The sequence below is a fragment of the Orcinus orca genome, chromosome 12 (assembly GCF_937001465.1).
Source record: "Orcinus orca chromosome 12, mOrcOrc1.1, whole genome shotgun sequence".
Lineage (NCBI taxonomy): Eukaryota > Metazoa > Chordata > Mammalia > Artiodactyla > Delphinidae > Orcinus > Orcinus orca.
In genome coordinates this window covers 78569373-78586272 of record NC_064570.1, presented here as the reverse complement: position 1 = coordinate 78586272, position 16900 = coordinate 78569373, and the positions used below count along the sequence as shown (strand labels likewise).

Here is a 16900-nt window from a genome sequence, read left to right as displayed (position 1 = left end):
TTTTCACTTACTGCTAATTGGTATGTAATGGAATGTTTAAAGGAATTTATCAATTTCAGATTCCTTAACCAGTATTATTTGCCAAATTGGCATTAAGTGTCCTTCCTGGAGGCAAGGAGGCTGGCCTTTTGTACCCCTGGAGGCGAGGAGGCTGGCCTTGTGTGCCCATATCAGTCAGTTATTGGTTGTGGGCCACACCTCCCACTCTGAGGTTACTTCACTTACTGGATGAGGTGACTCCCGTGAGCTGAGGGTGATTCTCCAGAGAAGGGGGCTGGTGTGAGTCAGTAACAGCAACCAGGATGGGGTGCAAAGCTGAGACGGGGGATTTTGGTGAAGCACCAGGGCCAGGGACATGCACTTCTGGGCTCCTGCTTACTTAACCACTCTAATTCTCAGTATCCATTTCAGTAAAATGGAAGTAAGAACAATACCGATCATGCAGGGACTGTTTTACAAGATAAATGATGTAATTTCTATACAGTGCTTACCCCAGTACCGGGTGTGTAGAAATGCTCCCTAAGTGTTCATTTCTATAGCTGTTTGATAAAAGGATGAGAGATAGAAATGTCTTTTACTTTCTCTTGAACACATAATTTGCCACACCTTTAAAAGTCTTTTGTATTTCTCAAGGTAAATGAAACCCAGTTCTGTGTTGATATTCCTTCTGTGAGAAACTTTAGAGTGTCAAATACACAAGATGCTTCAGTGTCCATAATGGATTACTATGAACCAAGTAAGTGTGTCCTGAGGTTCGTGAGACTTTGGGAGTTACGCCAGGCATTCATTCATTCATTCACTCCTTCATTCAGAGCGGTTGTCTGCTGGATTGGCTTTGTGGGGGGCGGGTGTTGTTTGGGGTAGTGAAAGAGGTGGCAGGGCAGAAGGTGAGCTTTACGTTTAAACGAAGACAATTGATAATTTACAAAAGAATAATCACATGATAGCATTTAGCATATATTAAAAAGTGATGGTTTTGCTCATAATGTTTTAGGTTTTTAACTCCCAGCTACAAACTTTACAAAGAAAAAGTGGCACAGAGAGTCCATTTATGTTCAATTTCCAAGGTTCTGCTCCTATTCCAAGCACCCACTCTATCGGGTTCCGGTTTTAAAACAGGGCTTCTTCAGGAGAGAACATGCACAGCGTCTGCAGTGGATGAGCCTGTCGGGTTTAGCTGTTTCTTCACTGAGGGAGTCTTGTTTTGCTAAAATTTATTTATTGTAACAGATTTTTTTATCATTTCAAGAAAACTATAGTCTGTTTGGAAAATAACTTGAGCTTCTTTGACTTTACTGGTAATTTTTTACTTTATAAAATGTTAGAAATTTAGGATGTGAAAGTAGAGATCTAGTCTGGAGATCATCTAAGTTGATCAGGACGAATCTCCGTTCAATCACAGAGTGACTTTTGGTCGGTGTGTGATCTTCAGGCTAATGTTTCTGCTTGTCATCACATCCATCCTGAATAAGCACTCCTGGGGCTCAGAATCATTAGAACACATGAGAATCATGAACATTTTCATGTCGTAGGTAGTTGTAGATAATTACACCTTAAAGTATGCGGAACGTGTCCTCGTGGTTGGGAGTGTTTGGTGGAGTATTCATGCAAGACGACGGTAGCACCAGCTCTCTCTCCTTCTAAGTCAACAAGCCAGTTCCTCTTATCTTTTGCCTCCTGTTGGAGTTCACCCCCAGCTCTTGTGGGACATTTTGGGGACACACTGATGCAGCACTTTTTTTCTGGTGGAAGGATAAGATCCACTGTGGAGACTCAGTGACAGTACCTAGTTATCCAACTTCGTTACATGGTTGTTGAAACATTCTCCAATTGATGTTTCTTAGGTGTATGGAGAACATTTTAAACATTTGAAAAGCAAAAAAGATTCAGTCTCTGAGATTTTTTTGTGGAAGACAACTTATGTATGAGGGGATGCATTTAAAATGAAAACATGGGAAAGGTCAGAATAAACCAACCAACCCATTTTGAAGAACCCTAGAGTTAGAAAACTTACTTAAAATATTAAAAAAGTCAATGAAAAATTGTGAAGAAATTTGAAAATAGAAATTGTATTTTTGACAATTTTTTGTAAAAAAATATAATTGTATTTTTTACAAATTTTTTACAATTTTTGAAAATTGTAAAAATAAAAATCATTTATGCTTTATAGTAAGGTTACTGTAGTGCTGTTGGTGCTTTATATAGTTTTTTAAAAATATTAGCTTGTACTATAAAATTTACCCAAGTTGAATAGCTTTAGAGACTATGTGCTTAACGTTTTAAAACACTGAAACAAGGCATCAATCACACAGGTAGAGTTCTCTTCATACTTTTGCATTTTTAAATGAAGTCCATGGTAAATATTTCTCTTCAGTAGTTCCAATGAGTAGAACCTTACTTGAATGCATAGAAAATGTCACCCTAAAATAAACTCTCAAGGAGGTTAAAACATCCTCAATTTACAGTCTTTCCTGTTCCAGGAAGAGTTTCAGGTTGCGGTTGAACTGCGGCATGCAGCTGTGGTCTATTTTCTCTCTTTTAATGCTGGCCAGCTGCTGGAGGTACAGAAACTGGACTCAAAGCATTGTTTCTCTCTTGGACTTGGTAGTTTGGGCCCCTCTTGAGTATTTCAGTTGTTTCTTGTAAAGAAAAATAAAATTATGTGAAGAACGGAAAACTCAGAAAAGTGTATCGAAATGCTCTTAAGTTTTGGCAAAGTAAATGCTTCTAAACAAAGGAGGCATGTAAACCAACATCTGCTTCTTTGAACAGGGCGGCAAGCGGTGAGAAGCTACAACTCCAGAGCACAGCTGTCCTCCTGTGACCTCTGTGGGGACGCACATGCCTGCGGCCCCTGTGACAGCGTGGCCTCGGCCTCCCTTTCTCACCCTAACGCCTGCCTCCTTGTCTGCTTCATGCTTCTGTTCTCTTTGCAGTGTTGGCTATGATTTATTTCTTTAAAGACTCCGCGTAACACTTTCATTTCTAGAAGTCACATGTGATTGTCTTGTTTTCATAAGCAAATATCGCCTCTATTTTGAAAATCGATGTTTTTCTTTCTATGAGATGGGATGGGGGTGTACAGCTGGTCCTTGTATGTATAGCTGCATAGAGTTCTTCCCCTGACTTCTGTGTGGAACAAAAAATCAGAATTATTGCAGCTGTATTCTTTTATTTCCCCCTCTTAAAATCTTTTAGGATTCTTTGGGAGGTGTTATTTTCTCCAGAATAAATGTGTTATTTTAGATGATTCTTTTCATTTTCTAGAGGAAATGAGCCTGGGTTCTTAAGCACTGCTATACATCAGTGTCTGCTTTACTATTAACGACGGATTTCCTGGGAACTGGGAGGAAACAAACCTGTGGGAGGTGCTTGTTCTGTCCCTTCTGTTTCCACCCTAACCCTCCGCCTACACCACCCATCCCAGTGGTCTCAGTACATCCTTCTTAATCAGATATAACTTCTTTCTTTAGGATGGAGGTGGTGATTTTTTTTCTTTTAAAGGGAAATGATGTTGTTCCACTCCAGATGTAGTCACACACCCCAGCCCTTACTCTTCCTCTGTTTTCCCTCTGGAGAGAAGCAGAGAGAGACTGGCTGCGCTGTGCTTCCGGCGGCTCAGAGGTTGAGATTGCTGGGAAGTACCCAGAGGGGCCCCAGGTGCCCTCCTCTGCGTCCTCAGCCCCACATGTGGGCTCTGTTCAGGCTGGGGGTCAGAGGGCATTGCAGCACATGCCTTACGTGACTTGGACCAGAAGATCCTAGACCAGGAGGCACATGTGAGTCATGGGGGATGCTAAGCCAGGGGCACAACAAAATCCTGTATGAGAGGTAGCAGACTGGACCTCCCCATGGTCTGGGAAAGAAGCTGGGGTTTGACAGGGATCAGAGAGATGTGAAGTACTGTACGGTGTTGGCCAGGGTCCTGTGGAACCTTCTAGATTCAGGTGTCTGAGTGTCAGACCGCCAGCTGTCCAGTGACATCTAACGCTTGCTCTGAATCTTATAGAAGATTCCTGAATTTTGAGCCCCTGTGTCATGGGTTACCCTATATTCGGAAGGATAATATTCATTTATCTGGGTGAAATTTTAAGGAAAGATTCCTTTCTTCCCCCTTCCCTGTTTTTCCTCTTTTCTCACCTTTGTTTCATCCTGCCTTCCCTTCCCTTCTTCCTTTCTTCTTTTCATTTGAAATACATTGAAATATTTTAGATATATCCAAAAAATTTAAAGATTTTTTTTTACTAAATCTAAAAATTGGTTTAATTTCACTCCTGAACTCGGCATTTCTCTCAAGGGGATGTAGAAACGTAATCGTCATGGGCTCCAAAGACGCTGCATTGCAGTATTTTCAACTGTTTAAAAATAAATCCAAAAATAAAATATGCAAATCATATATTTTAAAGTAAATTTTAAAAAGAATGTTTTTATTTTAGTAAACTTAAATTACAGTGGAGTGGATGTTCATGGAATGCTTATGGACATTTTGGACACAAAGGTAGGAATGACTAACATTCAGGTTTTTAAAGCTTGAAACCTAAATGTAGAAAATAGATCCTCAGAGGGTGGTCTCTGGAGAGAGAGCAGTTGAATATCAAACACATGATTTTCTTGTATTTACTTTCAAGTGGGGAAAAGTTTTTCGTTGTGTTACACCTTTGAAACAATCCGATCTGAAAAAGGCACTTGGGTTTGGACTTTCCTGTGCGGGGTTTCGGCTTTTATATGCTTAGGACTTGTTTGGAGATGAAAGCATCTTAGAACAAAGTTGGAGGAGTGTGTTGGCAAAGGATACCCCCTCGCTGCCCAGAGAGCCTCAGACTAACCGTAAATAGTTTATATTCCATAGCTTATATTCTGTTCATACCGGACTTCTAGTGTAGTATTTTAGGAAACACCAGAATGGAAAGCCATTGGAAGACAGTTTGTAGCTTTTTTAAACCATGTTTGTAGCTTTTTTAAACCATATTTCCTCATTTAAAAACTAGAACTCTAATAGTTTTTGTGAATTATTTCAGATTAAAAATTCACCTTGTAACTCATCTTGTAATGCATCTCTTTTTATTATAAATGTATTAAAAGAGAGGAGAAGGAAGGGATTGAGGAAGAAGAGAAGAAGGAAGGGGGAGAGGGTCAGCGCAGCTGGAGGTGCATGGGGCATTGCGGACGCGGGCGTCTTCCTCTGTCACGCCTCTCAGAGCGCTGGCTCTGCTGCAGCAGTGCGCTTGGATTAAAAGGGACCAAAAAGCCACAGGCGTTAGGGGGAAAGGAGGACACATAGTAGTAATAATTGACAGTATCGACTTTTTTTCTTCACATGCTACAAGTAATAATACTAAAAATCTCTTTTTACCTTTAAGTTTGCTGATGTTGAAACTTTCCCTTTAGAATGCCATCAATTTCACTTTCTGATATGAACTAATTTAAAGTCCCCACTTCTTTTCCACTGAGTGGGAACCTCATTAAGACACCAGCATGTGTGACTTCTAGTTTTGACTGGCCAATGATTCCAGACACGGAACTTTAGGAATAACTAGTAGCCACGTAATTCAAGGACAGAGCAACGCTATTATATTTGGTTTCACCATCTTATTGCCTTCAGTTATAACTCTAAAAAAGAAGTTAAAGCCCATTAAAATACGCTGGGTCAATGAAATGCTTCCTTTTATTGTGTGGCCCTATTATACTTTATGTTTTTTAAAATATTCTAACAATAACATCTTTGGTCTAGTATTTTTGGCTATATTATAATCTGTGGAGCATTGTATTAATATAAAATCCAGATATATGCTTATTGCCTAACAGTTTGTTACTTATATATGCAATGCTGTATTCCACACGTGGGAATTTTCAGAATTGTACATAGCGTAATTCTCCCTGCTCCCATTTGTTTTTGGGTCTGGGTGTCATTATTTTTTTTCAAAGTTGTATTTAACTGTAATTTCTTTTTATGTTAAATCTAGTTATAAATATTCTGGCAATATAATGCTAGTTATCTTTATTTTGATACAATTCAATTATTTTGATATAATTCAATTTGATATCATTCAGCACTTCTGGCTGTCCTATGACAATTGGAGCTATGATGTTTCTTCGTCATTCTTTAAAGGAGCCATTATTAGCCCTCCAGCATGTAGTCTGGAGTTCTTTTTAACAGCCTCCCCTTTTCTAATTTGCTTGATTGAAGTTTAATACTGTTTTCTATAAAAATATGTTGTAAATACCTCCTTGACAAGGTTCCTTAACATAAGGACAGTACTTAAGTTGGTGTTCATCCAGTGGCTCCCGTGGGTCCAGGTGCCATTACATCTTCTTGGCTGCATCATTTACTTGCACTTTTAAAATCTGAGACACAGTACGTGGACTCACTCTTGGATAAGATTCAGGACTTTATGCACTCTCAGTAGAGGCTTCTGTAAGACAGAAGAATATTCTGATTTTTTTTTCAAGTTCCAGTAAAGCATAGCACCTTTAAGAACTTAAAAATTTCCTATCATCTATTCAAATGATATTCGTGTTAATGTTAACTATCCTAAGTTGCATTGGGAGTAATTTGAGGTACAATTTTTTTTATCACTACTTTGAATAAAGAACCGTTATACTACTTTCTTTAGGAAACTAAACAGTAAATATACATTTTTAATTAAGTATATATCGGTTGTGAGTAGGCTTGTTTCGAAACTATTTCTAGCCATTGAGTTGTGTTTTCATGTGCCTCATCAAAAGACAGTGCCACATTGCATCATTCACTAAAATGTTGCCATTTCATTTCAGTGGTTGTAATACAGGAAAACATATTTCCTAGATTATTTCCGAGTTTCGCACTTCACAGGACACTTACACGTTGGTATGTGTGTGTCTTTGTAATAGGGATGATATTGATATATATGTTACTACATATTTAAGAATAATTCTGTCCATGTTGTCACGAGGCCACGGTTTACCACTCTTCTGCCAGGGTATTGAATCCGTGGTATAGGATAGTTCCATGTTCCATTTATAGATCATTAAGATTTGTCTTTGATAGATTTAATAGAATGTGGCTCTGTTCTGGTCCTTCAAGCCTTTATGTTTTGGACTTTTACTAAGGTGCAGTTGATACAGTAGAGTTGATTTCTTTTGTACACAGGAAGCTTTATAAGATTTTATTCACAAATCTTCTATTTTGAGAAGCTGTTTTGCATATAAGAAGGATACTGTTGAAATAAAACATTTTCCCAGAAACTAAAGCTTTGTATATTGAACCAGGGTGATTCTGAATGTTTAAATTTTAAATGTTAAAGTGTTGTTGTTAATTGTACTTGATGATCTATTCAATAGGAAATCATGGTTTATCAATAAAAATGAAAATTTCCATCTATTACTACCAGTGTTGTTTTTATTTTAGCTTAAATCACATCTGTAGCACATCTCCTTTACCTAAGCCTATTTAATGGTGAGGCATGGGATGTCTGAGGGTAGGTTTGAGGGGGATTATTGTGTTAAAGAGTTCGACATGAGTGAGAGGAGAGAAGCTTGACCACCAGCCGCTGCCTCACTTTTGTGGTTTTTAAAGAAGCTTTAAATTTCAGAATAGATTTAGATTTACAGAAATGTTGTGAAAACACTACAGAGTTTCCGTATACGCCACACCTATTATTTCCCCTATTATTATTATTATTTTTATCTTTTGGCCACGTGGCATGTGGGATCTTAGTTCCCTGACCAGGGATTGAACCTGCGCCCCCTGCATTGGCAGCGCAGAGTCTTAACCACTGGACCACCAGGGAAGTCCCTCCTTCCTCATTCTTTGTGTTTGGTGTTGGGGTGGGGTTGGTGGAGAGGTAAATGATACACAAATGAAAAATGTAAGGTGAGGGGCCCACGCAACTTCTGGAAATTGTACAGAAATATAGAATGCACAGTTTGTGTACCCAGGAGAATGGAGGCATGGACTCTTGTAACCACAGCCTAACCTTTCAGGTATATTTTCTTGATTTTCTACTAAGTGTTAACACTTTTCCTGCCATGAACTTTCTGAGCTTCTGTGAAATGTTAAGGATAGTATGGTGGTTCTCAGTTGGGGTTGATTTTGACCCCGGGTGACACTTGGCAGTGATTGGAGGTAGCTTTCGTTGTCACAGCTGGAGGTAGTGCTACTGGCATCTAGTGGGTAGAGACCAAGGATTCTGCTAGACATCCTACGGTGCACACCCACAGCAAAGGCCAAGTATCAACAGGGGCAACATATCAATAGTTCCGAGGTTGTGAAACTCCTTGGCTAAATGATGCTGGGCACCTCTACATCACCTGATCATAATTTAATATGATTAATTTAATGAGATCCTTAAACAAAAAGTCATTGGAATCACTGGGCAGATATTGAGATTGACAAATAAATCTGTTATCTCAATCCTAGGAAACTTAGGTTGGAGACTGGGGAAAGATGTAGTAACTATTTTTTTGAAAATGTCCATAACAATAGTTTCCAAACTCGAATGATGATCAGACTCCCCTAAAAGACTTGGTTTAACCAAAAAACCTTGGTCTTCTAGGAAATCCTAATTCAGTAGGTGTAGGATTAGGCTCTGAATCGGACTGTTGAACTCCCCCTGACTGATGATCATTTCAGGCTGGGAACCACCGGAAGATGTAGTGGTTTTCATGACACTGTGGATCTTCTGCCCTTTGGTGTGAATGTGACTTGTGACTTGCTTCAAGCCAACAGAATACGGCAAAGGCGACAGGATGTCTATGAGACGGTAGTGCCCCTTTAGCTGGAGTCTCTCCTGCCTTTTCTGAAGATGTGAGCTGCCATGTTGTGGGCTGTGATGGTGGGAGGTCCAGACACCAAGGAACTGCGAGCAGCTTTTAGGAGCTGAGGGCAGCCTCCAGCCTCCAGCCAGCAAGAGAATGAAACCCCTAGAGCTGGAAGGACCTGAGTTCTGCACACAGAAGTGGATCCTTCTCCAGTCGAGCCTTAGTAGAGATTGCAGCCCCAGCTGATGCTTTGATTATAGCCATGTGAGACTAGACAGTGAGTCCTGCTAAGTGCCCAGACTCTTGACCCCCAGAAGCTGAGAACAAATGTGTGCTGTTGGAAGCCACTACATTTATGGTAATTGGCTGGACAGCAATAGAAAACTAATCCACAAGTTTTAAAGTAAGTTAATTCTATTATATTCAGCCAACTTCTTCCTAACTGGTACACCTGGTGTCGCCATCTTCTCTGCAGTTCAGGGGCTGTGAGCATGGTGGTGTCGGCCCTGGTGCCCAGCACGCCTCCATTGCCCCTGCCACTTCTGTCACTGAACCAAAGAGGAGCTGTGTTCTCTGGAGTCCTCATTGCTCCAAAGCTACACTCATTTCCACACTGAAGTGGGGAGTTTTTCTCCCTGACTCTGCTATACTTTGTCCCTTGGACAGAGAGGGTCTGCTTGTGGCGCTGAGCTCACAGAGTGTTCAGTAGAAGCTGTTCTTTCAATGTCTGCTTGTAGCTGCCTGTCTTTCTCGCTCTCTGGCTCAAACGTAAGTCCAGGCGGCTGGGCTGCACACCGTGAGGTACAGACACCATACTCTCCTCCCACTCATACACAATCTCTTTCTCTCATCTCCCCAAAATCTTCAAGCAAATGGACTCCTGGTAGCCCTCCCTGAAGTAGTTTGTTAGACACATTCAGATATAGATACACAGTGGTTAAGAGCATGGGCTTTGGTGCCAGGCAGACCTGGGCTCCAGTCTTGGCTTTGCCTCTTGTCAGAGGGGAGACTCTCTTCCCCTCCGGTGTTTGTGGGGTGGAATTTCCCCTAGATATTCTCAGGTTCTCTCTTTCCCTAAACTCACTCCACCCCAAAGGAGACAGAGATCTTTCTGATCTGTCATGTTAGGACGAGTGCACCGGCCACAGTGGATGCAGCCCACCGCTTCTCCATCTGGGGTCCCACACGGACACCCTGCTTGGTTCCCTTGCGCTGACCACGTCTTGCAGGGCCCAGTCCTGCCTGGGATGGGGCAGGAGGTCCAGCCAGAAATGGTCTTCCTTGGGCAAGTCCACTCAATTCTTGCACCAAGCTGTGTCCTCCAACTTGAACTTCATCAGGGATAGAGTGGATATTTTGGTTCCTTCATCGGCTGACTTTTGTCCCCACCAAATGACGATGAAGGATGCTGTGTATTGCATGCCCAGAGACCCCAGCACCTGTACCGAGAGTGTGATCTTGGGCAGGTGTTGCAATATCTGGTATGTATGAGGTGCTTAATAAGTTATGGTTGTGACTCTACGTCTGTATGTGTCAGTGGATAGCTTTGGCTGTATTTACATGCATAACTTTGGGTAGGAAGGAAGAGGATTCTCCAGCCGAGTTGTTGCCTCTGCGTGGGTCCCTCTGAAGCCCACAGCCTGCTCTGATATCATTTCTGATGCTCACAGTGGACCGGAGGGAGTGCTTGGCTGGGATGGATGGGTTCTCTTCTCCTTCCTGCTCCTGCTTGGTCATCATTTCTTCTAAGGCGATTCAAAATGGGGCCCGAAGAAGGTTCAAGTAACAATGTATTCAAGATTACCAGTGTCGAATCCAGATTATGGAGATTCAGATATGGGGGAATTGTGCCCCTTGATCTAGTTATGTTGTCCCATCAGGCTGTACAGGAAGGAGAGGCACCACCTCCCAGACTTTGCATTGTCCCCACGAGGACACTTCCTGTGCTGGCGGAGCAACTCGTGGCTGGATCCCCGAGGCTCTCTTTAGGGCCTCTCCCTCTTCTTCTGCAGCCTTTCATCTCCGTTCTCCATTCTGACGTTCCCACCATCTCCACTTGGCTGTCCATGACTCCCCCTCAGGAATTAGCAAGTACTATATCTCTCCTTTTGCGTTCAGCTTCCTCTTTGTCTCCCATGAGCTGGCAGTCAGAGCTTTCTCTCTTCCGTCTGTTCTGCTCAAAGGTCACGTCCCCAGGGTGGAGGAGTGATGAGAGGACTTTGGAAGATTCTCTGCTCTGATTGGTAGTTGGCTTTTATTCCCTTTTGTTATCTCAATCTTCTCGAAGTTTAGACAACGGCATGAGTTTAGGATGAGGGAGACATTAACTGGCAGAACACGTGAAAAAGACCTGATGGCTCACTGTTGTGGCCTCTCCTGCTGCGGAGCAGAGGCTCTGGACGCGCAGGCTCAGCGGCCATGGCTCACGGGCCCAGCCGCTCCGCGGCATGTGGGATCTTCCCGGACAGGGGAACGAACCCGTGTTCCCTGCATCGGCAGGCGGACTCTCAACCACTGCGTCACCAGGGAAGCCCTCCCTCTGTATATTTTTAAAATGCAGACTTGAGGTATTTTGGAGACATTATCAGGAAGACTTCAGAATAGATTAAATGTGGGAAGTGAGGAAAAGATGAGTCAAAAACTAGGATGGAGGAGGTAAATTAGGAGTTTGGGATTAACAGATGCACACGACTGTATACAAAATAGATAAACAACAAGGAGCTACTGTATAGCACATGGAAATTTATTCAATATCTTGTAATAACCTACAACAGAAAAGAATCTGAAAAAAAAATATATTACATATATATATATATCTGAATCACTTTGTTGTACACCTGAAACATTGTAAATCAACTGTACTTCAATAAAAAAATAAAAATTAAAACAATCTGGGAGATGAAGCAGAGGCATTTATTGAAACAAAGAAGAAAGACTGGAGAAAGAGAAAGTGTGTGTGTGTGTGTGTGTGTGTGTGTGTGTGTGTTTGTCAAGTATTCCACTTGGGTCATTTTATCTCATTGAATTCTCAGTGAAGAGAAACAACATATAGTTATGACCCTCAACTAATCTGCCAATGCAAAGAATAACAAAACATTACCTAATTTTTCCTATACAATGCTCTGCTCTTGCTTTTGCTTTTGTTTGTAATCTAGAGGAACTTAGAAAACTCCAAAGGAATTGCTGGAGAGGAAGAAATTTCCCTCTACCATTCTAGGTTCTTCTGTCTGGTCTAAGAATTATATTGACATGAAACAGATTAATAGGAGAAAGTGAAACAAAAGCTTAATGGCATGTGTACATGGGAGAGACCCAGGAAAACTCACTAACTCACCAAAATTGCTGAAGCCCTCACCTTAAATACCAACCTCAGCTAGAGACAAAAGAGGATGTTGAGGGCTTCCCTGGTGGCGCAGTGGTTGAGAGTCTGCCTTCCGATGCAGGGGACACGGGTTCGTGCCCCGCTCCGGGAAGATCCCACATGCCGCGGAGCGGCTGGGCCCGTGAGCCATGGCCGCTGAGCCTGCGCGTCCGGAGCCTGTGCTCCGCAGCAGGAGAGGCCACAACAGTGAGAGGCCCGTGTACCGGAAAAAAAAAAAAAAAAAAAAAAAAGAGGATGTTGAGGGTGGGGACAGCTATGGGAGGTGACCAGGAAAAGCACAGTAAACAAGGGTAAAGTTGTTATGCAGATTTAAGTCAGTTGCTTTCTCCATTGATAAGCGTTTCTAGAGATTTGGTCATCCACCTCTTTCTGGTATAGAGGATGATAACCTTACAAATAAATGTAAACGTTTCTTACAAAAGGGTAACTTATACTCCATTATCAGGGTCTTCTCCATGTTTACTGTTTCTTAGAAAATAACCAGCTTAAAATAATTAATATGCCAAAGAGACATATTTTGGGGTGTCATATTCTGCTCTCCTACAGAATTCATATAGCAAACTCCTTGGTGTGGACCATAGGATTTGATGAAAAAAACCTTTTAATTTTGAAATAATGATAGACTCTCAAGAAGTTGTAAAATAGTACACAGAGGTCCTATATGCCCCTCCCCTTGCTTCCCCTGCAGTAACATCTTAAGTGACTGTAGTGCACTTTGGAAGCCAGAATGCTGATGGGCACGACACAATTAACTAGGGTACAGACTTTGTTTTCATGATCGTTTCACATGCATTCATTTTGTTATATGTCTTTGTGTATAATTCTAGGACATCTTATCGCACGTATATGGTCTGAATTTGTCCCCGCAGGATTCCTGTGATGAAACCTAACCCCCAAGGTATTTGGAGGTGGGACCTGTGGGAGATGATTAGACTGGAGGACAGAGCCCTTATGAATGGGATTAGTGCCCTTATCTCAGAAGTCCGAGAGAGCTCCCTTACCCTCATCCCCCCTGTGAAGTTACAGAGAAAAACCTGCCATCTGTGAACCAGGAAGCAGGCTCTTACCAGCCACCAAATCTACGGGTGCCTTGATCTCGGACTTCCCAGCCTCCAGAACTATGAAAAATAAATGTTTGCTGTTATTATAAACCACCCAATCAGTGGTATTTCGTTAGAGCAGCCCAAAGGGACTAAGACATGTAGAACTGAATAACCACTATTATAATCAAAATACAAGTTCCTTTCATCACCACGAAGGCACTCTCCCCACTGCTTTACTGTGACAGCCTTTTTCTCCTCCCTTAATTCCTGGCAACTATCTCTATAATTGTCATCTTGAGAGTGTAATACAAATGGAATCATACCGTATGTGGCCTTTTGAGGTTTCTTTTTTCCATTCAGCATAATGCCCTTAAGACCATCCAAGTTGTCATGTGTATCAATGCTCATTCCCTCTTACTGCTGAACAGTGTTCCAAGATTTGGTCTTGAGAGCCTGCTGGAGTCTTAGGTTGGAGGGTACATCGCCTTGCCAACCTGATATAATCAGATGAAATAACTGAAGTCAGTATGATGGGGAATAATAAGTGTGATAAAGGAAGAAGAATAACAAGGAAGGAAATTTTTAGCCATTCTCAGGAGAAAACAATGGGTTGGGAAAAATGCCTACATGCTAACACTTCCCAAGGTGAATTTACAGAATGCCAGCAGGTCTAATGTGAAAAAAGTGTTCGATGGCAAAGTTTAGAAAATCACAAAAACTGTCACTACTGTGGAACGGATCTTTAACATGGTAATGCATACTTTGAATTTTAGAAGAAGGACATGATATTCTTTACTTTCCAAACTTTTAGACCAGCACATTAATGTCCTTTTCATAGAATATTTCTCTCTGGTGGTTTTCTAGGGAAAGTATTTTGGGTAGAGCTGTTGTAGGTTAAAACACAGTACTTAAATTCTGAAATAACCATGCAGTTTATCACACAGTCAAATGTGTTTATCAAGTTGATGGTAAGGTTTATAATAGGCATAAAATACAATAGAGTGACTCTAATGGTGGAAATATAACCACCAAATATTCCTAAAGGCAAAAAACAAAACAAAACAAAGAATCCCCCCAAAACTCGTAGCACCAGAGAGTGGAACAATGGTTTCCAGGGGCTGGGGGTTGGGAAAATGGGAAGATGTTAGTCAAAGGGTACAACCTTTCAGTTGTAAGATAAATAATTTCTGGGAATCTAATATACAGCATGGTGACTATAGTTAATATTGTACTGTATACTTGATGTTTGCTAAGACAGTAGATCTTGTGTTCCCACCCCCCCCCCCCAAAAAGAAGGTAACTATAATAAGTTGGCTATGGTAATTACTTCACAATGTATACATATATCAAATCATCAGAATGCACACCTTAAATCAGGGGTCCCCAACCCCTGGGGCTGAGGACCGATACTGGTCCGTGACCTGTTAGGAACCGGGCCACACAGCGGGAGATGAACAGCAGGTGAGGGAGTGAAGCTTCATCCGCCGCTCCCCCTGGACCATCCCATCCGCGGAAAAATTATCTTCCACGAAACCTGTCCCTGGTGCCCAAAAGTTTGGGGACCGCTGCCTCAGATACATGCAGTTTGTATTTATCGGTGCCTCCATAAAGCTGGAAAAAATTTACATAAAATATGCTGCCACTAGGGGGCAGAAGAGGATCGGAGCAAAGGGAAACCTCCCCCAAATTGCTGCCCAATTAAAAAATTCTTTTTATGTACTGAAAAGAGATCTGAGAGCTTTTTCTCCTTTCTGTGCAAACAGATAATAAAGGTATTAAAATATTCTTCTTACTTCTATTACCATAGAAGGATGCTTATTTTGGTATGTACATAATTTATGCAGAAAAATTTTTTGTTTTTAGAGTAAAAAGCGTATCCAGACTGGGAGCTCCTTTTTGATTTTATAAAAGTAAATCCTGATTTTCAAACCCTGAGAGCTCATTAGCCTTTTGACAGTTCAGAAAGAGATACTGTTACCATAAGTAAAGCTTGACCTAGAATCTGTGGAATTTTAATCTCCTAATGGAATGAAAGGGTCTCCATTAATCCTCTAACGTATATTTATTACGATCTTTTCCTGCCTAGTTTTGCTTTGTGCTTGAAGTATATTTTTTCCTTTCAATGTTTCTTCTTTTATAATCACCGTTGGAGAAGAACAAATATAACTGAAAAGACAGCAAAATGGACTTGCTAGTGGAGGTTTGGTTGCCTGGTGGGCTTCTCAAAGCCTGTCTTTGCTTAGAGCACCAGACCCCACCATGCTCTTCTTTGTTCTGGACTAGCTTATCTGTATAAAAATGTCTTATGAGAATCCTCGTCTGGGAGGATTGTCTAATAGGGAAGCGCATTACTGGGTCTGATATGGTAATAGAGGGACCTTCCCTCTACAGGGACCACCCCCTCTCTTCTTCCTTTCCCTAAAGTGCATGTTTGTCTCTGAGACAATTTTCCTGGTGAGGAAAGTCCTAGAGGAGGGTTGCGTCTCCTCAGAGGTGGCAGTCATCCCCTGGGCCGTAATCTGGGCAAGTTGTGGGTCCTCAGACAGCAAGACAGAAATCAGGAGGTGCAAGAGGGAGCTCCTGCCTTTCTTTGGGTAGTGTTCTCCTGGGCTGGACTTGGGGGTGTTTGGACATGCTTGAGGGGAAGGCTGGGAGGCAGGGAGGGGGCTGAAGATGCGTGAATTATACCACATAAACTGGAGTATCTAGTTGCCCATTTATTCTCCTCCTGTTCTCTCTTAGATATCAGTGGTTTATAAACATTTTGGCCTTATTTCAGTTGAAGGGAATTTAAGGAAGAGTTAAACCTTCAGGTGAAAGCCATGCCTCCCTGTGAGGCCGTGTGGAAGCGGTAACCTTCATAGATGAGACACTGAAAGCAGGAATTTGAATGTCAGGGTCATAGGACTAGCCCTCCCTCCGCACCAGAGTCCTTGTTCGTTGCCACTGAGAAAGCTGATGGAGTTCTCTCACTCAGAATAGGACATGAGGAAAGAGGGGACGGTGGGGTTTTCTTCCCACACAAAATGCTGCAGAGAGCTACCCTCAAAGCTTCGCCCTTGACAAAGTTCTCTCAATTATGAGGCCGAGAAGATCGTGTAGGTGATTTATCTTTATTTATTATCAACTCAGAATTGACTGCCTCACCCAACTGTTTTCAGGTTAGGAAACCAAAAATTGGTTCTGAGAGATTAAATGATGCCCCCAAAGTCACAGCGTTGAAGTCGGTGTGAGGGCTAAAACTACAGTTTCCTGAGTCCAAGTTGTTTTGACACTGACCCAAGTAGGGAGGATCCCATTTTCTTGGCCAAGTGTTCCTCTTCAATGAGACAGAAGTTGCAAGATACTGGGAAACAGAGACCAGTCACTAAAGGTTTCTACTAGTTCTTTATTTTCTACCCAAGACAGTGCTAAACAGTATAAGACATTAACTGCATAGTCTGCAGCCCTGTGTGGAAAGAGGAACATTTTCAAGGACTCTGGGACCCTGAGCTGTGTGGGTCATTGGGTGAAGGACCAGACATAGAAAGATTCTCCTGCTAGCACCACAGCCAAGCCCGAGGGTGTGACAAGGTGAGTGCTTCAGAGTGTGTGTGAGTGTATGTGTGTGTGTGTGTGTGTGAGTGTGTGTGTGAGTGTGTGTGTGTGTGTGAGAGAGAGACATCAAATCGTTACCCTTTCTCTTTGTACGGTACACTGAAGGGCAAAGTCCTCTTAATTGTTAGTCAGACATGAA

The 16900-nt window shown here is 41.9% G+C and overlaps 1 protein-coding gene and 1 non-coding gene across 5 annotated transcripts in view; one reads left to right on the top strand and one right to left on the bottom strand.

Moving 5' to 3' along the window:
• CD109 (CD109 molecule) overlaps positions 1 to 7363 on the top strand; it is a 138011-nt gene extending 130648 nt beyond the window's left edge. For all 4 annotated transcript variants that reach the window (XM_033428617.2, XM_049695428.1, XM_033428620.2 and 1 more), the window contains 2 exons: positions 634 to 736; positions 2773 to 7363. In XM_033428617.2, the coding sequence (XP_033284508.2) occupies positions 634 to 736; positions 2773 to 2948 (279 nt within the window). In that variant the 3' untranslated portion in view covers positions 2949 to 7363. The remainder of the gene's footprint in view (positions 1 to 633; positions 737 to 2772) is intronic.
• A 333-nt stretch (positions 7364 to 7696) lies between these two features.
• TRNAG-GCC (transfer RNA glycine (anticodon GCC)) lies at positions 7697 to 7769 on the bottom strand. Its single transcript has one exon. It is a non-coding gene; the product is annotated as a tRNA-Gly (tRNA).
• Positions 7770 to 16900: the final 9131 nt, after the last annotated feature.